At 42.1% G+C, this 24,491-nt stretch overlaps 1 protein-coding gene across 2 annotated transcripts in view; it reads left to right on the top strand.

Moving 5' to 3' along the window:
- LOC117217134 (basement membrane-specific heparan sulfate proteoglycan core protein-like) overlaps nucleotides 1-24,491 on the top strand; it is a 186,140-nt gene that overhangs the window by 73,465 nt on the left and 88,184 nt on the right. For both annotated transcript variants that reach the window (XM_033464496.1, XM_033464497.1), the window contains exon 9: nucleotides 145-261. In XM_033464496.1, the coding sequence (XP_033320387.1) occupies nucleotides 145-261 (117 nt within the window). The remainder of the gene's footprint in view (nucleotides 1-144; nucleotides 262-24,491) is intronic.

The following is a 24,491-nucleotide window of genomic DNA, read 5'->3' as shown; positions in this document are numbered from 1 at the left end:
ACGGCAGTACTTTTGCATAGATTAACTGTACCTACACAAGTATCAAATGTTCCTTATCTTGATAATTTTCGTTGTCCCTTTGCGCGCAAAAAGAATCCACAGTTCGTACGTTCGTAAAAAGTAAGAAATCGATCGATATTACAGGTTGCAGCCCCGGAGAATTCGCCTGCGACGTGTCTAGGTGTATCTTGGACTCGCAGCGATGCAACTTCGTCCAGGATTGCGACGACGGAAGCGATGAACACGACTGCAACTATCCTGGTGAGTCGTTCTTTATTTTCTAGCAACTAATAACGACGATAATCTAGCTTCTTTTGCTTCTTTGTTATTTTATAAATAGAGATTTCCAACTTGTATCAATCGACTGTTACTTCGATTTAGAAAACGATGAGAATTCCATTGAAGAGATATCCACTTGCCAGCTGCGACAAAATGTAGAAATCTACTTTTTATATTCTTACCGACCTTATAACTTACCCTCGAAGATTTCGTTACCGATCGATCTCTGCTTTTACCGACGAGTCGCGTGATTATCGCGGACCTTGGGTCTGTTTTGCCGACATATCGGATCGATGACTCCGAAATTCCCACCTTACGTCAGCCTGATCATTCTCAACGTCTTTGTTTCCGCTCGGCGACCATCAACTAATTATAAGTAACACCGTCACCGGCTCGTCAAAGGCTTAGAGACGGAAGGGCGTCGAAGACGAGCCAGAACGTGACGATTTTCGCCGTGAAAAGAGGGTCAGGTGGAAACCGACCAGGATGTACCTACTGAATATTCAAAACTCGAGGGCTTTTGCTCTTCCGTTCTGTTTTACCGCGCTTTTTTCACCGTCGAGAGGCGGATGATTATGGCCAACGGCCACGGAAGTCGGTCACGTGATGCTGGAACCTCGGATCGCGAATTTTTTATCAGCATAACGTATTACCGAGTCGATAATTGGTATTAACGGTTCCACATCGGATAGGTCAATAAGATCAAGCTGGCCATTTTTATAGTATTACGACGTGTTAAATTTGTCCAATGTTTCTTCGTTAACAAGCAAAAAGACAAGAATCCCACCGTGCTATACCGAAGACATTAATTCGAGTGATGCAACGTATGCGTCAGTAATATGCTTGACGAATATGTTAAATTAATTCGTTAAACCTATCGAGAAGTCTTTTGATAAAAAAAGAGGAATGCGAAGGACACCAACAAGACACAACAATTACGGTAACTTATTTCAGTCTCTGGATTAGTCCTCGAGACTACAGCCAGTCTCCTACTGTTGTAGCGTTTAATGGTTGCAGATTAGGCCAAACTACGAATCCCGAGTACCAATTCTCAGTTACAAGTAGGCAAGTAGGGGAAGGCCAGGTCTTCTCAAGTTTCTCGATCAGAGTTGCGGCTAATGGAGAGTGCGTCAGCTATGCGAGGTCTAGAAACGTAACAAAGGATATTAAATTCCCTGTTTGAAATAGAAATACAGGAGCTGCGTGGAAGTGGGCCAAACCGCGACGGAACAATGAGTCGAAAGTTAATCTTCGAAAGTCGATCGCCGGTGAAATTCGTTTTGCACATCTTCGAAGTCGAAGTTTTTCTGGCTCGCAGGAAGTCGGAGAGAGACAGACAGAGGCATTCGTTATAAATATCCAGAGACACGCAGACCGCTGCTTTTACCTGCTTCCAGTAATCGCGATGTGCATGCTTAATCAATATTCAAGTATTCAACCGTTAGGGGACCATCGACCTTATCCCCTCATTACTAGCGATGGGTATTCGAATCCATTGGATCGCGATCTTCTGAGTAAAATTGTCCTCTAAGTGTCTCCCGATATATCGCGATGTCTCGAAGAAGATTTTCATATTCGGCAAATGAGACTTTTTTTCATCGATGAACGATCGATCGGATTCTTCGAAATGTCGAAGAAATGTCCAAGGAGTACTGTGTTACGATACAGTATAATTAAACGTACACCTTTAATCTTGCACAATCGCAGTGACATTAGACAGGATCATCGATCCATCTACGATATCCCCAAAGATCGTTTCTCTTCATCGGATCTGGGACACGTTGTATCCAAAAATTTGAGAATTCTCTTCGAAGCAAAAAGAGACATCCGATGGTACCAAAGGAGTATCCCTCGAGGAGAATTGTTCTATCTTCGACACTTGGAAACATCATCGTTTTCGTAGCAAACTGTGTCCCTAACAGGAGGCCGGGAATATCAACTGATAGCACAGAAGCAGCATTTCTTGATCCAGCTGTTCCATCTCCAACGATAGTTCTCACCAAACCGACGACACATGACGCCACAAGCTTATAGAATCTTCTTAAAACCTGCACGACGATGTTGCTAACGCTGCCAAAGGAACTAAAGTTGCTAATGCTTGTTCCACCACGGTCTCTCACTGTCCATTCCATATCTCACTGTATCCCAGTAAAGAGATGTTCTATCCCGTCTTTCGCATAGTTTGACGAGACGATCGTTTCCTAGCAAATACGAGACACATTGTGGTTACAAAGCGAGAGTTAGGAGAACCATGATCGTTGGTACCGAGAACAAGTATCGCTGCGGCGTTCCTTGTCAAACTAGAAAGGTCCATCTATAGCTATACCGACAACTAGTAAACTAAATCGAAACAGCTCTTGATCAGAGTGGCATCCGTGTTGAGGCCATCGCTACCGATGACCCTCGTGCTCGCCCTCCCGCCTCCGTTGATCCTGCACGGTGGATAGGAATGCGCATAACCACTTTCGTGTCCCCCGTTTGCTTCCGCGATATGCCAGCTCGGACGGGGACAATTATGAGTCTTGGTGAGCAGGACGAAGCGAACGTTGCTGGAAGTCGGGAAACGAGGCTTTGGTATGGTTGGCAGGTTGGCAAGGGGGGAGGATGGGGAGTTGTACGTTAGGCTGGTAGGTGGAACGACAGCACGCTAGGCACCGCCACGACAAACGTCAACCCCTGCTGTCCCAGCACATTATTCAGGTGCGTCCTCTCGACCTGGTATACGCGGTGTGCAAAAAAAAAAAAAAAAAAACACGTGGGCATCGTTGCGATGATGGCAATCGCTGCATCATCCTTGCTTGGATGAATTTGTAAGCAGTCATTCGCTTGCTCCGCTTCTCATCGTGCAATCGATAATGAGCGCGGTAACTTTGCACAGTGGCTTGGAGTGACAGTTCTGGGATATTTATCGAGGTTACGGGGATGGGTGTCACCTGGTGACACCGAGTTTAGACGTCCTTGTTGCATGAATGGAATTTGCGGTGCTAGGTTTTCGGTAGAAGCATCCACCTTTTCCACTTGCATCCGTCTAGGTAGTTTAACGATTCCTCGTTTAACCGTGCAATCCTCTCTTTTTCTGACCTTGAAGATTCCTTTAGTGCGATTAAAGTAGGACAGCACGGGGTGACACGCGTGAATTTTCTACGGAAGCTTCTCTCAGGTTGTCAGCTGCAAGCCTCCGCTTATCGGTATCTGGGCTCAGCTCTTGGAATATAGAAATCTCAGACGATCATTCTTTCGTGATTTCTTGTCTGCGTTCGATATACACGAGCTCGATCAGCGTACGCTCGCGTTATCCTTAGAATGGAACGTTCGCGAGAACTTCAGACTTGCACACTTTTAGACCTTTCACGAGAACTTAGAATGGAGCTTTCTCAGAACTGTGCACGGTGAGTAGAAGCTTAGTGCGTTCAACTGGCACTGCAAAATGAAATAAGAGTAACATTTTCGCACGTCAGAAAATAATTCAGACATAGGTAGCTCTTCTTCCGGATCAAACGTAGCAACGATTAACCGTCTGAGTCGCGCTGTTTGGATTTTGTGTCGAAAGGTCCCAGTACGTTTGAACGCTACGGGCGACCCACGGTTTTTTCTATTTCATTGTTATCTTCTCAGTAATTTTTCTTGCACAAAACTTGAAATATTTATGAACCAACAGTACGCGTATATAATAATATAGATGTACAAGAAATAACAAATACGACGAGCGCTATTGCGCCGCTTGTTTCTCTTCGCAATCGATCGAGGCAAGCGCTGTCGCGCTGTTCAGGATTTTTCCATCCTGTTTTTTCAAACACCGCTGGCACTCAAACGGATATTCCGACTGACGCTGGAGTTTTTCCTGGGTTTTCGGCCTTCTTAGCAACTGCTGCTAGCTGGTTGTGTATCTTGAAAATTCGCAGAACTAACAAGTGTCGCATGTCGACTTTTAGCGCGATCGATATTTGGCAGAATTCTTGTTCCCGACTCAACAGTTGTGTCAAACGTGACTCAAGAACTGGAAAAAAGAGAAGAAAGCAGCAAATGATCGAAAATTTCGAGATATTTTATAGAAACTAGCTACGTTTCATTTATTGTCGGAACAGTAAATTCTGAGAATCGAATTTCAAGGATGTTGTCTTAATTTACACGCAAGTTACATCGCGCACGCAGGTTTTCCAATAAAATACGATCCGTTAGTTGAAATTTCGAATGCGAAATAATCTGTTATATCTGGAATGGGGCCAGCGTCAATATGGTTGAATTTCAATTTCTCCAAGGCCAGCTCAACAAACTTGAGTACCAATTACGTTAGAATAGCCAGCAGTTGTTCTATCCTAAATACTTTCTGACGGATAACGTTTTCCAACAAAGGCTCAAACGTTTCACGTGCACGATTTTTTGACCACCCTGTGCGAACGTTCACCGCGTGGTGGAACGTTCGTGCGCCTATTTCAGTAAAATAATAAATACCAAAGCAATCGTTCAAGCTAGTGTTCAATTTCGACCACGAAGTCGTTCTTTCAACGTCTAACCTTGAACTCCTTTAATAGTCAAAAAATAGTTCAAACATGTGCAATCCCTTTGATACATTTCAAAGATGATTAATATTAATTTCTCTCACCTACAGATCAATCTGTTGTATGTTGAAAAATACATCTTTTGAATTTACGATTACTCGATGATTTGTCCTGTAAATCGCGCGGTAGTCTCGTTGAGATTGTGAACATTAATTAATTAAATTAAACGAATCGTTCGTTAATCGGTAACAGTGAAATCGTTGAAGATATCTTTTTACAACGAAGAGATTGCACAGAACTTGTCGCCGAGAATATCGTTGAATAAAGTCGAAGTTATTTCTTTAGATGTTTCGTCGAACGTATCATTAAATTTGCCTGAAAAAAGAGAAGAAATTTTTCAATAGAAAATTCATAGCAATTTGGTAAGTACGAACACGTTTCTAAAATTCGTAGTGAAAAAGACGGTCGGTACGTCAGCTGTCATTACGAGCGCAAAGAATTAAGCAAAATTATTTTTCGAATCTACAATTCTGCTCGTATGTCTACTTTATGGTAATAATTGTTCATTGGATAAATTTGACCGGTCCAAGTATTTTTATTCTCTGGGTTAACGTTGCGTTATCCCTGTTTGAACAAGATCCTTTGCAGGACCGAAGGTTTTTTTTATTCACCGGCGAACGAAAGAGGACGGTTTATTGACAAAATAAGCATATGCAAATGTGTCGTGAATGTTCGGGCAGCGTGATTTGTCTGAAAACTTGCTGCGCCCGAGTCGTTCGTTCTGCCTATAAATCACGTCACGAATTTCAACCGCATCGCGTGATCATTGATCGATAAATTAACGAGCCACTTAGCTTTCGCGAAAAATTTGAATGTCTCCTGTTTTCTTTCGCTCTCCTGTCCTCTTGTTGCACGGACAAACATCGCTACCACCGATCTCGTCCTAGTTTTCAGAAACGAAATCATATTTTACCAACGTCCAAGCCCAACCGAAGTTTTGTTTCCGTATCTTTCGTTTCCTACGTATTTCGAAAATTATCGTTTAATCCGAATCAAACGTAGATCTGTTGCAAACGCGAATTGCTATATTTTGAAACAATTGAAATTTATATCCGTTTTCGTGCTTAACGCGAGCCTGACCCAATTGTGCTCTTAGGTAACTACTCGTTCGACGGCTCTGAGTAAACCTGGTGATGGGTTTTGTTTACTCACGAGCCACTGCAACGAATTCTTTAAGAATTTCAGGCCCCAGGTTTCTCAAAGTCAGTCGCTAAGAACTACGCGCTCACTTTCTGTAACGATCACGCTTGTACCATGTCGTAGAATCCTTCTCGAAGATGGATCTTCGATTTATCTCTAAATATCACGTGGAAGATTTTTGTAAATCCGTGGCGTATCGATAATCGTGAGTTGCATCGATCCTCGAGTCCACCTTCGACACTGTTCTGCCGTGGATTTTTCTGTTTACAAAATATAAAAAGAGTATAGGGATTTCTGTCGATTTTCGAACCTAACCTAAACCCGACCTACAGATATTCGTCGTATACTGTAATGTCATATTTAAAAAAGAAGAAGCATGAGAATTTTAATCAATTTTGAAACTTAAGCAAAATCCAATTACGATTAGTCTAAATGTAGCTCACAGATGTTTCGTATAAACCTACATTCGACGGAAAAGAGAGAAATAGGTTTATAGGGGATTTTTATTAATTCCCTAAACTAATCCAGGTCTAACGCAGACCTGTGTCACGTGTGTCTTACCATATCTAACAAAACCCTAGGGATTTTCCTTCGTCTTCGAACCCAACTCGAGTCTTCTTTGACTTAACCTAATACTCGAACACAAAGAGACGTTTCTATGAATCGTTATGTACTCAACATCGGAGAATCATCTTGATTCTGAAATTTCTGATGGTTCTGGCGATTTCTAACGAGCGATGGATATTTTTGCCGCACATATCGCCAAGGATCAACGAGTTGGGTAAGGGATAATTTGCCCGCCGTGTGTTATTGCCTGATAAGGGACCTGGCAGCTACTAAATAATTCCCGACCTGTGGACTTCGACGTGCCACGAAATTTCGTGGACGGTGTAAGTTTCCGCGCGAGCGAGCCTCGTGTGCGCCTTGGGCTCATTTCATAAATAATCAAGACCAAAGATAATGGCCTGACCACCGAGGCCGCGATCCGCTCAGATAACCACCTAACGTTATCAAATTGCGACATAAAATAAGTATTGATAATTTGCCGATATTATAATCAACGACTTCCCCTCTACGCAAATATTTCACGCGATAAGGCGTTCTAAAATGTATATTTTATTTCCATAGCAATTAGAGTCCAGCTTGGAAAGTCTTCATAGTCTCCTCCTGTTGTTGACTTTCGACTCTGTTATTGAGTTTCGCGTTCGTAAGTTTGCATAAATTGATCGATCGTGTACTTATTGTTTAGAAAATTCTTTTTACCTATTTAACGACCCAGGATCATCCGTATCAGCACATCCTTGGAAATGGTTCAGTGAACATATTTCAAAGACAAATTTTTCATTTAAACGTTTACCAGTGTATAATATATCTTTCCTAACACTTTAACACTCTGAAGATGAACATTATTTAATCTATTAATTACTCAACAATTAATATTAACATTACGTCTTAACACAATGGACATACTTCAGAGAAGAAGAACTGAAATATTTCTAATAATTTATGTTGTCGGATGGCGTAAATTTTTCAACACGCATTTGCAAAATTTTTGCCCAGTCTTTCTTTGTAAATTTGTTTTTTAAACAATTCTTCGTACATTGTTTATTCGTAAAGATTCTCTGCAAAATTCCCCCCACTTGCATTCTCGATATTTACAAAACTCTGTCTATTTTTATTTAACTATTTTCTAATATCCATAAAATTTATCTTCCACTTTTTACCTCTGTTTCTACACGATTTACAAGATCTGCCCCTTACGCTACTTGTTTCTTACATTTTTACGATTCTTCCTACCAGTCTGGTTTTCAGCGTTTAGTGGACCATTAAAAAAAAAAGCTGATCGCACGTCCTTTGTCTATGACCTTAGCAAAACTCTCCCCCACCCTCGTTTTCGATATTTACGAAACTCTTCCCACCCTCGCTCAACTAATTTTTACTATCCTCATAATTTCTTCTACGCCTCTCGCCACTAATTTTCGCGAAATTTACCATAGTTTTTGACATTTACAAAATTTGCCCTCTTACTTTTAACTTCTATAAAATCCGCAACATCTGCAAACTTTGCCCTTGTTTGTTTAAAATTTGCCCTACACCCCTTCGTTTAAAATTTGCCCTTCATTCCTCTTCATCCCTCAACTTCCCTAAAATTCCCCCCAGCCTCTTCATCCTCGGAGTACCAGCGTATCCTGCAGGATGATTTTCAGAAGCTGTGCCAAGTACGGACCAGCCAGAAACGCGTCTAACGGCGGGAAATCGGCTGCCTCCGCCGTGAATATTCCTTGCCAGCCGCGGATTAAACGAACGATTCGAGGTCGCGCAGCCGCGTCGCGCCAGGGCGGATCGTAATTCTGCCGGTCGCGTTCGTATTGTCGTAAATTACAAAAAAGCCAGGGAATTGTTACCACGAAATAACCGCCCGCCCGACCAACCACCTCCACCACCACCACCACCACCACCAACACCAACACCACCGTTTCATCCCCATCGTCATCGTCGTCGTCGTCGTCGTCGTCGTCGTCGTCGTCGTCGTCGCGTGGTCGCGTGGTCGTTGTTGCCTACCCCATCGCGACATATTTCGACGTGTATGTACGTGCATCCCAGTGCACGTAGAGAGTTGGGAAACGCGGGATGGTTCACGAGGGGGTGGCTGTGGGAGGGCGACGGTGGTTCGTTACACAGTGTGAACCCCTTAAGTGTGGCAACAGACAGGGTAACGCCTACCAATCTGCCGTTTGTCCCCCGGACCAAGCCATACCGACCCTCCACCGCGCCCAGCTTAATTCTCCCCGGCCGAGAAATGAAGCTTAAAGCCGAAAATGAATTCTAAAAAGCGCGGCTGATGAAAGCGTGGTTGGTTGGTTGGTTGGTTGGCTGGTTTGCCGGGGGTGGCCACCGTCGATGGGGGATTGCCTGGCTGTCGTAAATCTGGTTGAAGCGTCGCGGATGGATTATAATTTCGACGTGACCGAACTCGCGATAAATCCGACGCTTCTCTGATTTTTTTTTTTTTTGGTTTTTGTTTTTGTTCTTTTTTTTTTGTTTCTTTTGAGAGGGCGGTTACTCTTTGTTTTTTCGCCAGTTCTCGCGGATCAGAGATTTTGGGAATTGCCGAGGGTAGGCGAGGGAGGAGGATTTTTCTTTTTAACGTTGGTTGGTTGGGTGTTTGGTCGAGGATGCTTGGAATTTTTAGGGAAGTCGTTGGAGACGAGGAATTCGACGTGCGAGTGGCCACAGCTAGCGAAAGAGTTTGCCTTTTTTAACCTGGCTGTTCCCTTCGGGTTTGCGTGGCCTCTAAATGAGTTTCATGTTGGAACAAATATTAGCAAGGTATTGGGTTCCAGTGTTATGTTATTTTTACTACCTTTCTTTGTGTATTCCACGTTTTTTTATCGATAAAGTATCGCAAAAGGGGAAGATTTCTGAAGAGTTGCAAACGTAAAGAAGAGAGGGAGGGACAAAACGGTTAGAAAAAGAGAGTTAATCGAAGCAGTTTAAGATTCAACGCTTCTTAATCAATCGCAGGATAAAATATGCATTTTTGGATCTTGTTAAGTGCTTCAAGAACGTCGGTTATTGTATCACGTTCTACTTATTGTAATTTTCTCTTCTTTTCTACGTAAATTCTTCTCTTATTCTGCTTCCATTTAGGATAAATTATTATATTTTTAATCTTTTACAAAATTCCATACACCAGAGAAAGACACACTTCCGAGCTAAACGTGTATTTTACACGTTAGGCAGCTGACATGGAAATAAAAAATCAACAAATATGAACTCGCCATATGTTTCCTCTGTGCTCTCCGATTTTCAATTTTTCGTTGATCGACCCGTGAAACAGTACAACGTCTTCCTCGCCGTATCGTCGTGCAATTCTTTCTACTTTTCTCTCCTACCATTTCTTCGTCATCGAATATCGAATTGTTCCTCCCGCGAGAAATATTCGACAAAAATCTGTCCAAAATTGCTACTTTGTATGCAACAATTCGATAGTTGACCGAGCATTAATCGTCACAGGTGATTCACGACTGCACGTAAGGATGATGAAGAGTTCTTGAGCCAAGTTCGAAACATCGATCCGTGGCCCTATTTTCACTCGCGTTCGAGCTTTAACGATGAATGATCATCCAGCTTTCCTCCACAAAAACCAACCCAACCTCTGCGATCCGCTGAAATTCTACAAATATATTTGCCAAAGTTGCACGTTATACGCAGTACGTTTGTTGTTGCAATTTTCATTTTCCTGCAAACAGCTCCATATTTACCATAAGGTGCGCTGCGCGCAAGCTGCCTCCTCGCTCTCTATGAGGCCACATTTTAAAACTTAATTAGGCGCTTAGGGCTTCCTAATTATTAATTAATCTAATTCCTTCGAATTTCACGTTCTTTCCGACGACTCTTCGATAAAAATGTTGTACACACATGAAAGTATGTACTTGGGGAAAATCTGACCGGCTACGAGCTCGATCGTGAATTTTCCCCTCGAATCTGTTCGAGCTTCGTTCGACTGAAACGCCTGCGACTAAATTCCTCGAGGACCCTAATACGCGTTTCTTCGTTATCCTTGGGAAAATCGTGGAAAGTGGTTGATTCGCGAATTTCCAAGGCTGCACGTTCCTTCGGAGAAGTGGACGGAAGCGCAAAGTATCCCCCAAGCACGCGTTAATCCATCTGACAAAAAGATAATTCGAGGCTGGTTACACCGTGTCGAGGAAGTTGAAAAAGTCCATTAGTATGAAAATGCGAGGTAAGGCCGCGTTCGAATAAATGCCACGTCTAGGTTTCCACGGGTGCAACAGCTTTTTCCTTGGGTTTCCACGGCCGTCATATCGCCGGCACGAACCGTGATTTCTCAACTTATTTTATTTAAACTTTTATAATCCGCCAACGAAACGTGTTTTCTTATGTTCGTTTCGTTCACAGGCTGCCCCACGGCGGATGGTTTATGTCGCTGGAAATTGGATCAGCCTGTAGGATAATCTCGTTTGGCTGGTGTTAATTAGAATTCTGATCTGGGGACATTTTCGCATGGAACGACCGAGAATTAAATAGACCGGTCACCATATCTTTTGTACTGTCGTTTATTTATACAGCGCACCTTAAATTTCACCCTGCCAACCCCTGCTATATTCTGCTCGCGGATACTATTCAAGGTTGTTAAAAAAGTTTACTAAACCGACAAGTTAAATTCCTTACGAAAGAATTAAAATATATCGCTGTTCCACGTTCTTTTATGATTTCGTTGACGTTCGTCGAGCGTCAAGTCGATTGCATAGTAATTAGTATCGTATTGTCATAATGTTAACGTCCTTGTAAATGCCGCGTAGATCATAATGTTAACATCGATGGAAAAATTCAAGAGCGATAGACTCAAAGCTTCGTCGTATTGGTTCTTCCTTTTATTTATTGAATTAATTTGTGGAATTCTTCGGGACGATTAAATTGGTATTTCGGTGTTTTTCTCGAGGAACGTCTTCAGATTCGATCAATCTGACAGCTATTTATTATCCAGTTCAAAAATAGTTTACTCGAACAAGAATATACGTAACCTGGTAAATGTGGGGTGTTATTAAAAGATGTCTGTACGATGCACGAGATCGAATCGTATCCAACGTAGAAAGATTTTGCTCGAACAACGATGTAGCTCAGTGGACGCAACGCATTGTCGAAGACTAAATCTCTAGGTGTGCAAGATCTGTAGATCTAAAGCTCCGATTTTGTAGGACTTGTAGCGTTCTAAAATTTCTTCCCTCTGTAGAGTATTCCAGCTAATAATAACACACAGAGTACTAGAACGAATTATGGCTAATTGATTAGCAACAAATTCAAGAAATATTCGCTCCAAAGGGAACGTTAGAATTATATAAGCTAATAGTTTATTGCAAACGCTTCACTTTTTTTCTAAATTTTTGTACGATCGTGGGACCTAGCACTCTTTCGTAGACGCAAATTGTGAAAAACAGAATTGGACAGTATAAATCGATTGGAAGATATTGAAAGAAGTTGCGAATGAAAATGTTTTATTAATCACGTGAGAAGTCTATCGACAATAAAACTCGTGCACGAATAGAAAGATTTATAAGAAGAATTGTATCAAATCTTTAAATCTATCTAAACAAAAAAAAAAAGAGGAAAAATGTTTAAACTACCACATTGTCAGAAAATTCATAAATATTTCCCTCGATTTATCCTCACTACAGAGCGCCTAATTGATCATCGTTAGACTGCGGATTCTCGCGCATTTACAGGACATTTGAAAATACAAGATTGCACAGAATGCACGTAATACGACAAAATGTATGAAACATTCAAAGTACAGTACTTTCTATAATACTCGTAAAACGATCTTCTACCAAGGTTCTACGTTTTCAATTATATTCTCGAAGATGTGAATTTGCATAAAAATCCGCAGTCTAATTATCATGAATGATCATTAGACGGCGATAAAGGCATCTGGCGATTCGATGGTTTTCAATTTGCGAGGTTTGGCGGCTTTCTCCTGGTGCTATGCGCATGCGCGTCTATAGCGGCACGCATGCGCGTCGATAGAGGCGCGCGGAATACGGCGCCGCTGCGCTGTTCGCGCGGCAGAGCCGCCGCGGCTGCGACGCGTTGCACGCGCCAGTCGACAGTCGTTCGTTCGAAACGGCGCGGGCCGGTTCGTTCGCTCTTTCGAGATATTAGCGGCCACGCTCTCGACACTTTCGATCGGTAAACCGTGGATCTCCATGATCGGAGACGCCTGGCTGACGATCCTCGAGCTGAATTCTGCTCTATGAATCGAGTTGCTCAAGTTGTTGAAATTCCACCATCTGTTAGTTCATTAAAAGTGAACAAAGCCCGCAATTCTATTATATCGTCGACATTTGAAAATCCGCGAGATAAGAGAAGAAGCATTGGAAAATTGTTCATTGAAAATTTCGATAGTTAGAATTTCAAATCGTTGGATGATATTTTTCCTCGCTTTACGTTCCATGGAATTTAAAAAAATCGCTCGCTTTCATCGCCTCCGCGGAATTCCTCGAGTTCTTGAGATTTTCGTATCTCCGAGGAATTTTAAAGTTGATTAAAAGTTAGCAAAACTCCCGATCCGTTACGTTTACTGCATTTTGCAATTGGCGAGGAAAGAGCAAGGTCGAAATTGTTCCACACGCTAGTTCGAACATTCGAATAGATTAGCATTTGGAAAGTTCAGCGCTCGAATTTGCAGGATCGGATAGCGGTATCGGTATTTTTAGCATTGCAGCTTTAATTAGATAGGAGCGTCTTGGGAGTTTCTCGACAATGTTTTTGCCGCGAGATCGTAGGCGATCTCGTTGCTCGATTTTCGTATGCGGAATTTTAAAACGATGTCAATTCCTCCTGCCGATTTTTCTCGCTTGTAGTCCTGTTGGAAACCGGTGTCGCGTTACGAGTTCCGCGGGGGCGGCGTAGAAAGAAAGTCACTCGCAATCTTCCAAAGCACCGAACGATCACGAAACCGAGGCATATCCTTCCGCTGTCCACGAATTCACGCTCGTTCGTCGAACAAGCTGCTTACGATCTTGTAAATGCCGCCTAAATCATTCGATGGATCCGTTGCTCTGTGCAGCTGCAAAACTTCGAATTCCTGTCTTTTTCTCTCTTCCAGGATATTTTTCTGGGCAAAGTTTCATAGAATTTTTGTAAAAAGATCCAACGTGATTGTGCGTAGCTTTGAGAAAATTTTCGAGAACGGACGAACAACGAGAATTTCAATGTTTTGTCTTTCGATGTTTTATGTTCGTATTCTATGGAAATTCCGAGGGTGAAGCACAGTAACAAAGCACTTTTCTCTACAACATCTCCCGGGCAAGCTGCTAAAAAACATCTTCTAACAGTTTTATCAATTCTTCCCAACATTTACGTTGTTTTTTTCTTCGTTTCTCTGACAAAGACAATAGAAGAGCATTAAAACTCTCGTAAATTTTGCACGGAACCTTGCAAAATATTCCAAGTGAGGATTCACGCGTTACGACGATTCCGAAAGACCGCAAAAGTTTCTAATATTTTTCTAAACAGTTTCTAATCTGAGAAACATTTACCAGCAACATCTCACTAATCTCCTGCTCCATTTTTTTTTCCAATTTTGTCCCAATATCTTAGACATTTCAATCTACGTTTCTTCTGCGTTTACGTCCAAACCGCTTTCCCTTTCTCCGCGGAAAATATTTCACTACCCTTTCCAGTCCCTCGCACCATTTTTTCCAATCCACCAATTTGCAAAAAGAACGGCGAGAAACAGCACGTTCCCTCGCTCAATAAATTTAAACCGAAGATTTCGCGCCTGTATCGTACAAAAATTTCCCAAGCTCACGAACCTCCCAACACCTTCCGTCTCTCCGCCGAAACATTTTCTCCTTTTTCGCCTGGCCCCCTTCCCGAAAAGACGCTTCAACGATCTCGCCCAATCCTTTCAGCATTTTTCCTCGGCATCCGAAAAAAGAAAAAAGAAAAAAAAAGCAGCAAAGACGACAGAAAACCGCGATTTTCCTAGCCTCTTGTGAAAATTCGGGCCGAAGATTCCGCGCGTACGTCGTAGATACATCGAAGGAGGAATCGAAAAAGCGTGGGCTCGCCTTTGGTCGCCGCGACGCCAGCGTCGACGCTAGTTGCAGCGACGAAAAAAATGAAAAAAAAAATGCAAAGTAGCTTAGTGCCTCCCACGCTTCCCTTGTTGACAGCGGAGGTGGGGTGGCCTGTTGTTGGTTCGGTTCATGGCGACTAGTAGTTTGCCAGTCTGTCAGCTTCGGCCAACGCGGCGTCTGCACGGAGAACCGCGCGTATTTCTCTGCTTCTTGGTCGCGACTCGCATCCGCAGGTAAAAAGAATCCATCGCGACCATCGATATCGTCGTTCCATTTTCTTCCATCTTCTTCGCGCCTCGGAAATTTCGCTCGAGGATCGATCCCACAGACACCTTGTTCGAGGATCGCGCGATCAAAGACGACGGAGTATCATCATCTTTCCGTCGAGTGGACTGTGTTGGGAAATTTTCGAAATTCCAAGAATTTGCAACATTCGAAAAGTTCGAGTCTGGTGCAGTGTCGCACGTTCGCAGATATCTCGCATCGTTTGTATTTAGCCGCGAGCTTCGCGATCTTCCGGGGCATCGATCTTCGCCAAGTTTTCGCTCTTGTGAATTTCAGTCGTCGTCGACGTGTGATCGACGCGTTCCTCCGTAAGTAAATTAACGTAAAATCCATGGAACGCGTTGAACGGACCTGTAGAAATCTCCAGCAATTTAAACGAAAATTTCACAGCTTCTATGGATCGTTGCGTTTCAGAGATTTTTTAAACGTAGTTGGACTCGTTGTAAGTTCCTGGATCAATCGACATCGATCGTAAGGAAAAGAGGCTTCGTTGTTCTTCTATCTCTTTGTTTTCTGATCGTGCGAATTTTTAGTCGTCGCTATTTGCAAATCTGTCATCTTGTAAACGACAATGTTACATCCCAATAGTTTCGTATATTTCGGAAGCTTCGTCGATGACAAAATTGAATAATTCAGCCGTCGCTGGACCGCGGATTTTTTTGCGTCTATTGAAATTTTAAAGCCGTAAAAACATTCAAAATGCATGTGTCATAGGAAAACACGGTATCTGTCGCAAGTATCCGGACAGTTCGTGCGACGTTTTCCGTCCGATGGATATCGAGTGCCTTCCACTGCTTTTATTTGCTCGAATGCTTCCTTTTAATTACAATTTGTTAATTCATTCGTAGCATTCGTGTCTTGTACGATATAAATATACAACATAAAGCGAAGTATAGTTTGTTAGAATATTTCGATAGAAATGATCTCGTTTCTTATAAGAAATACGAATAACAATCGTGCAAAGTATAACGAATTAATAAACGTGCTAACGCTTATGGCTGGCAGCGTGTACGAAATATAGAAAATACGGGAAATACGTTGCGCGGTGTAACACGGTCGGCGGGAAAAAAGAGAATCTTCAGGAAAAATCTGAGAAACTTGTAGTTCCTTAATGGCGTCTACGAAAAGAGGAATTTGCATAAAAATCCTTAGTCCACTGGTTTGTTGTGGAAAAGAGTCGGTACGATCGGCCGACAGCAACCGCGGCGACGTTACGTTAAAAACGAGGATCTCGCGGTCTTGTGTCGTCGATTCAGTCAAATTCCCGCAGTTATTTCCACCTTGCTGCGTGCTCCCGTCGCACAAAGCTCCGACTCAAAGCTCCTCTTCTTCGAATTCTCCTCTTTGTCTGGTAACCGGTGGCAGCGACGGCCCAGAGAACGCGAAAAAAGGACGAAGGAAAATGGGAAAAAGACGCGGTGGGTGGGAGGGGCAGTGGACGTGTTTTTAAATTGGACGTGGAAAAGCGAGAGGGATCGATAGGGTGAGGGTGAAAAATAGGGGCGGAGAGACGCGGGACGGCTGTGTGTCGAGCCGGGGGTTGGTGTGTGCATCAAACGCGGTCGCGGCTTTCAGAAAATAATTAAAAATAATTGAAAAACACAGCGTGTCGCCGCGCCACCGCAAGACCATTGTGTCTTGTTCGCTGCACAATTTCCTTGCCTTTCCACCGCGTACCGTCGCCTGCTTTTCCTTTCTTCCGTCGCCCCCCCCCCCCTCTGCTCTGGTAATCCGCGAAAACAAAAACCGAATTGTCGGCCGGTCAGAGGCTGCAAGGAAGCTCGTGCGACTAACGAGAGAGCCTTGTGACTCCTCGCTTCTTCCACGCTCGCTCCCGGTGCTTTTCGCTTGCAATTCTCGCCGAACAGCGGCTGATTAATCGCAGATCGACGCACAGGGCCAGTCTTCGTTCAGAGCTTCCGCTCTTCGGCTACTTGGCGATCTTCGCCCTGAGGCTTCTTCCCACGCGTATTTCTTTCGCGTTCTATCGCCTGGACATTCCACGATCCTCTAAGATCCCACCACGAGACAGACACGGTGCTGCGTTTTCGATTTGGAACACACAGGACACTCTGTGAGCGATTTTTGGTCGCTCGGACGCGAGGTCCAGCGACGATTTTATCGGAGATTACAAGGGACAGTCGGTCGTCTTATTATGATCTTTGCGTAGAATAGTCGAGAATAGACTGTGTCTAGCGCCGTTTTCTCTTTTGTGACTTCCGTTTAGACTACGTTGCGGACAGCGTGTTCCAAAGGTGTACAGACGTTGCATGATCGCGACGAAAAATTTCGGCCAGGTACGAAATAAAGTAGTTTATTTTGTATTTTATGGGATAACGATCATCGATTTATTTCATATTGGTTTGTTATGTGGTTATATTGGCTTGGCAACTAAGCGATTGCGGATTTTGTCATTAGGTGGTACCGACAAAATCCGCAACCACTTAGTTGCCAAGCCAATATACAGGGTGGTTGGTAACTGGTGGTACAAGCGGAAAGGGGGCGATTCTACGCGAAAAAAGAAGTCGAAAATATAGAATAACAATTTTTCGTTCGAGGCTTTGTTTCGGAGAAAATCGACTTTGAATTTTCGCTCGGTACGCGTGCACTTTATCGCGTCTCGTTATAACGGATCTCACTGTAGATCGTTGTCTCGATGGAAAAATTAAAAAAAAATTTTTATTCTATATTTTCGACTTCTTTTTTCGCGTAGAATCACCCCCTTTCCGCTTGTACCACCAGTTACCAACCATCCTGTATATTAGGTGGTCCGAAGAGTTTCTTTCGTTTTATAAGGAAACAATGGATGTACAACGTTTTATATTATTTTATCGAATTACGTATGATCCGTTTTGTTTTATCAAGATAAAAATCACAACGATCGATTAGCTTTCATGTTTGTATAAAGATGCGTCGTTGCGAAAGACGTGTCTGTAAAAGAAAGACACTTTTCGGACAACCTAACACGAATACAAATTTCCTTGACTTATTTAAACCGAAATTAGCGCCACCTGTGACCTATACTAATCGAGGATTAGGAATTGGGTAAGAATTATATCGAAGCGCGTGAAGAGTCGAGAGGTTAGGTTCTTCTTTCGAACGGAAGGAAGTTGGAAAAGAAGAAGCGTGTTAGCGACTATTAGCCCTAGGTTCGATAGTTGATGAGACGTTTCGTCTCGTTTATTGAAAATTTTCTTCGCCTGGCGCAAAGTCTTGGCCGATACTGAATTCCCAATTTGTTGTTAAACGAACAAAATTCTCGATAAACGATGTAAAACGTCTCGTTAAACGTGAAATTTATTATCCACTAATACGCCAGTCGATACATTGTTCTTTGCAACTGCAGTTCTTGCCAACTTTTATCCGCAGTTGGACCTTGCAAACGTCCTTATCTGTACAGCCAACGGTCGTATTATCTTAAACCATGAAAAAGATCATGCAACTTTGTACGTGACAGGTTCTTGTGTAATTTCTTCCAATCAATTCCTCGGTCGTTATCAATGTAAAAATTGATACAAAGATATCAAATGTTTAATTACGTTGTCTAGGCGAAAGTAGGCTGAAACATTCTCGCAATAATTAAAGCGTCGCCCTTAACCTCAAATTCCATCGTAGCGAAAGGGCTAATAGAAGTTTCATCGAATCGAACATCTACGAAGGACGCTTTTTTTTCTACTCTGTCTGCGATTTATTAATCCAGCTGTTGAAGCCATAAAAAATTTTCGACGTCTTCGAGTCTCATTTATATCGCCGAAAAAATACACCGGACGTTGTTCAATCTGTGTTGTAATGGCGGTAGCGTTCTTTGGCTAAATTTGTCATAGCGAAAGGGTCGATAGAAAGCTCATCAACGTCGGGTCATAGCCAGACGGGCAACAATATCCGTTACTCGATGATTGATTAATCGGAATATTACAATTTTGACGCTACCAAATTGTATTCGTCCAGTGCAAGAAAAAGTGCAGGTTATTTCCAAGTTATTGCGTTTGTAGGGCAGTTGCTCTGTAGCGAACGATTATTAACAGATTCCGCGAGTCACTTGTCGAACACCAGCCGCTTAAAACGAAACGTTCAACGCGATCGAAAGATCTAAACGATACCAGACTTGCGATCCGACAGACACTCTAAATACCAGATACTTCGTAACCCTAAAAACCCTCGAAGAAGGTGTCGTCCAGGCTTAATCCTCGAGAGAACTGATCGGTTAATCGGGAAAATTGAATTCAGTTGATGAAATCATCCCGCCCTGTGCCCTGTGCGAAGAGAGCCATTCGAGGGAAGAACGGAGGAAAATCGGTTGAAGATCGTCCGCGGCAAATGAGACGCTAGTAAACGATAGTGGAGAGTGAAATGGGACTTCCGGCGAGGAGATTTCTCGTGGTTCTTTTGCTCTTGCTGGCACTGGCACAGTCGAACCTCGGCCAGAGGCAGAGAAGACCTTATCATCCATGGAACAGAGGTAACTACCACGAATCTTTGCTGATTTATGCACCTGTTGAACCTAACCTCACTCTGTGTCGCGATCTCTTACCGACGAATCTAGGTATTTGCGTTGAATTCCTGTTTAAATAGCGAAATTAATGTCACCAATGGAATAAAAGATTTTCAGCCAGAGGAATATCGATGAATAGGCTGCGGATTTTCGTGTAAATTCGTATGTTTGAGGATATAATTAAGAAAAAAAGAAGTAGGACTTTTGTGGGAAATTACTTTACCGGCCAGATATTACAGGAAACATTACGCTCAGAATATTGTATATATTTGTTTCATATTATGCGCGTTCTCAAATGTTGTACGAACGCATAAAAATCCGCAGTCTGTCGATAAGTCAGGTTTTCATCTTTTGTTTAGAAATTGCATACTTGTATGGGGAATTTATACTTCTGTAATGAATACATTTTACGAAAAAAGAAAATTGTAGCTAGAAATTTGATCAACATTTTCAGGGTATCTTAATATACGTTTCGAATAAAAAATATTAGAGTTCGTCGGATTCATTTTGTTAGAATCTAATTGTCTATTAAATTCATGGAAACATTTTTGCAAAGCTCGATATTAGTAAATCGTCGAAGGGAATACCTTCTTCAGAGTCCGCTTCTTTTTCTAATAGAAAATATTCGTTCGAGTAGAAAATATTCGATTTCGTCATATTTATTTGTAAATCGTTCGTTAAATCCTCGAAAGGAGAATTTTAAGCTGTGTAGTGAAGGGAACTGCTATTAATGTATTCGACTGCATTATTATATAATATTATAAGGAATGTTGAAGAAAGGATTATATTGAAATATGATTGACATAAATAAATTACGAGTCGGTAATCAATAAGTCAATCGAAGTTTAACGCTAATGAAATAAATTTAAATATTCATCGCGTCACATAATACCGAATTATAAATCAAGTTGAATCAGTAATGTTCTAATTAATATAAAAAGTTTCAATAATATAACTAGAATTATATCGACCAAATTCCATTCCATCTTACGTATTATGCATGTGTCCCATATTTGACAATTTTGTTTGCATAATGTGAAACAGTTTTACGTGTATAAATATCAGCTGTCCATCGATGAGGAGGATCATTCGATGTGATATTTTTATGTTGCATAATAAATGTGTGGAGACCGGTTGGATCCGACCCGAAATGAATTTTCAATGGAATCTGGTTGAACGGTGGAAAAAAACTGTTGTCGGATTTGGTTGTTCCAACGTCAGGGTTAGCTCCAGAGCGAAAATCTCACTTACGTTCGTTCTCGAAATCGTATCGTGCGCCTCCTCGCATTATGCATTAATGAAGAGCACTCGAAGGCGTCGTCGGTATCGATTGCGCGGCCGTTTGTTCCCTAACGCGACGAAAAATCGCGTGAAACGTTTCCACGAAGGGTTGCACCAGGAATTTTATCTCGCCGACCTAACACGATTCGATTAAATTCTATTCAAAATGAATTTACGACGCAGATATAACTGTGACAGACCTTCAGATTTAGCGTGGAGTGAAATTCAGGCGACTTAAAACCGAAGATAAAATTAACCGGGTCGATGTCAGATTAAATTGGAATTTGTAGTTGTTGTGTCTATCGCAGCTTATTCCAGGCATAGCTCGAACCTGAGATTTACGATATATCAAACCTGAGTTAAACGTAGCGTATTTGAAACTGTTGCTCACGAGAAATCGTATTAACTTAACCCACCCGTAAATAGCATTCGATCCACGTGAAACTAATTTAAAGGTAACCTAGACCTTAAACTTAGCGTACAGCTTAACCCAGTTCAGGCGATCGTTGTATCAACACGACGCTTCGTTTGCCATATTCTTTTCGATCCACCTACATTATCGAATCTACGTCTTGACCTTGCGACTCAGCGAAAGAATTCCAAAAACTTCGCCCGATACCTTCCTCATCGCCCCCCCCCCAACCAGATTCTAGAAATTGCAAAAGATGTCGAGAAATCGAGATATTTTTAACAATACGACGAACCATTGCTTGGTCCTTAGTAAATAAAATTACGAGTTAAGCTGAGTCAAATGAACGCTTACCCGAACCACGAATTAAATGGAAAGAAAAATCGAAGCTCGAACCTCCATCTCGAAGGAAGATTCGCTGGAAATTGTGTTAACTTGCGTTACGAAAGGGGACAAAGGCTGGCGGAGAATCGCGCGAAACTTAATAGAAATATCTCTGGTGTGCGCTGAAAAGGGGGTTCGTTATATGAAAATGACGACATACACGAAAAGAGCGGGTAGCGGACGTCTTTGATTAATGTAAGGCTCAAAGCGAACGGAAGGCAGATGATGATGATTTCCACGACTTTTATAAGCCACCGGAGATTCGCACTTGTCATCGACAAAGCGTCCAGTGTTTAGCGTCGTTCACCCTGACGATAGATTTTTCTCTACCCACCAACTGCCCCCCACTCCTCGCCCATCTGCCCTATCGGTGTTCTTCTTTCCACTAGCATCCCCACCACTTGTGCCGCGGCTCCAACGTACTCGCGTTTAATTGCATGATGCTAGGGGCCGCGATGTATTTTCAGGGTAAACCCTACGCTGTTGCTCTTGCTAAAAAATACGACAGCGAGAGAAAAGGACGACGAGGCAGCGGGTTAAACGCGTGGATGGTAGAACAAGGGAGAGAGAAAGGCATAGGGAGGAAACAGAGGGAAAGAAAAGAGTCCTTTTACGAGCTGGCTGCGTGGCGGCCCGTGAATATCATTTTCGGGATGAAACAATCGCGCAGACCGTTGCTTGCCGCGTACAGGGCGTATGTACAGTTGTGTCTCTTTTCAGCCAGTGCACACACTCGCCCTCTGTACACTCCGTCTCGTACTAGCTGGTCGATCGTCCACGGCATAAATTATCGTTAGGTGAAAAGGATTCGCAACCGCGCCGCTGTTCCTAGATGAGCAACCGAATTTTCATGCTGTCCTGTTTGGCGTTTTTACGTTGCTCCGCGCGGCGGAGACTGTCTAAAGTAACTGGCGGCTTTAGCGCCCATTCGTGGGTGTCAGGGCAGCCTAATTCCGGAGGAAACGGGACAGAGTTAGGTTAACAGGCAGTCGATTGATTATGGTGGTACAGTAATTATGCAGTTACGTAGTTTAAGCGTGGTATGTAACTGCGTGGTCGGGTTAAAATAGGGAAAAGCAGTTTGCAGAGGATTGTACAATAAAAACTTTAGGAAAGCAGTGAATTAAGAGTTGCGCGTGGAGTGGCTCGCGAATATTTGGACACCGTGGTGTGCCAGACGTTATTGTTACGCAGGTATGTTTGTTTATAACAGTCAAGTAGCTGACTATGTTTTAATGCGTTAAAGTAGATAACGTAGTTGGTAGAAATTAATTAGTAAGTAATAAGGTTGGAAATTCTTGGAAATTCAGATAAAGTATTTTATTCTATCCACTGTTTTTCCTTATTGTCCTTTTTCTAAGAGATTTTTTAATCGTATTATCATCTACGCTAATCTATTCGCTATCTGAGACCGTATAAGGTTATGGTTACAGCAGATGTGTATTCCGATGAATGTCATTCCGAGCAATGACTCATTTAAACGTCGTAATCTGTATGCTCGTAAGAATCGATTGCATCTACGAAAAGTAGTAAAGTCGTATATTAACTCTGACCATTTTGACTTCAGTTCTGTCTTAGAGGTAACAAGTCAATTTAACACTGCGACATCGTGCGACAAATTAACGAGACACGTCGTAGCGGATTACGTTTTGTCTTTTCTCTTCTTTTTCTTTGGTCCCTGGATCTTTTTTATGTTCAGCACAACCTAATAGCTCTAATTTGTATTACTATGAAGATGGCGTGAATTGCTGTTTGTGACATGAATAATTAGATCACGTACGATCTCAATCACGGTGGTTTTTCAATGAAGAATAGACTGGATAATTGTTCTTTGCATGCATCGCATAAACCGTATATTTTATGTTAACGATATCGGATGAATATGTATTACGATTCTGAAATCGGGAGGAAGAATTAACGTTTTACTGTTTGAAATGCCGATATAAGTTAAAAGAGAGAAAATTGGATTATTTTCTACTTTTAATACGAAACGAAGTAAAATTTACGCCATAAGAGGGGACCGTAACGTTGCAACTTTAAATCTACGTTTCACGCGAGCTACGTCGAACTGTTTCATGAAAAATAATTCAGTCAAGATCGAGAATAACGATCACGGCCGCGAATGAAGTTACATGACAATCGTAATTGTGATTCTGCGAGCATTGTGATAAATGATTGTTAGTGCTCATGCATACCGTCTTTTCTACATATCCGTACGAATATGATAAGGTATCTTTCACTCACTCTAAAGACAACACATCTCGAATTGCCGAGATTGTTTAGCTGTTGGCTCTCGCTGCTCTCACGCCATCTTATCTGGCGTCAGAATTTCGCGACTGCTTATCACGGCGAGTTATTGTACTATTACAATATTATACTATTATGCCATTATACCATTACCATGACTGGTGGTTGGTAAGTCAGTGTTGATAAAATAGGCGTAATTGATACCAGTAACCAAAAACCTATCGATAACCAAGGACCGAAAAGTAAAGTTTCTCGAGTCAATTGCGAGTACAATAGAATAATCTCGATTATCCTAAATGACGCGATCGCGGGAATATTATTCAAAAATTCGGATAATACGGAAAGGATTTTATTATATTTTGGTAAATCGTACGATAAAACGATAGAAAATATTTTGACAATGTTACATTATACACGTATTTAGATTTCTTAATTATTTAATTGGTCGAAAGTTCGATCAACAGCTCCCACAATAGACTATTTACGCTTTCACACTGTTTGTGTTAAAATTGTTTGAAAAGAATGAAGTCAGAGTAAAGTTCAAAGCACTTTGAATAATACGGCACTCGGCTAACCTCAACATCTCGAATTCAGCCCCTAAATTTATACTTCAGCTAATACAATTATATCAGATTATCGCGAAAGTTGCTTTTGTTTTACAAGGAAATAATAGTTTCATATTATTTTTTGTTCTATTATTACAGAATCGATCATAATTCGATAAAATAATGCAAAACGAAAAACGTTGCATCTATTATTTTCTTCTAAAACGAAAGCAACTTTCGGGATAACCTAATACTATAAACTCC

The sequence above is a fragment of the Bombus bifarius genome, unplaced genomic scaffold (genome assembly GCF_011952205.1).
Source record: "Bombus bifarius isolate JDL3187 unplaced genomic scaffold, Bbif_JDL3187 scf7180000007974, whole genome shotgun sequence".
Classification (NCBI taxonomy): Eukaryota; Metazoa; Arthropoda; class Insecta; order Hymenoptera; family Apidae; genus Bombus; species Bombus bifarius.
The sequence above is the reverse complement of the archived record's forward strand: the minus strand, read 5'-3'. Positions and strand labels throughout refer to the sequence as shown.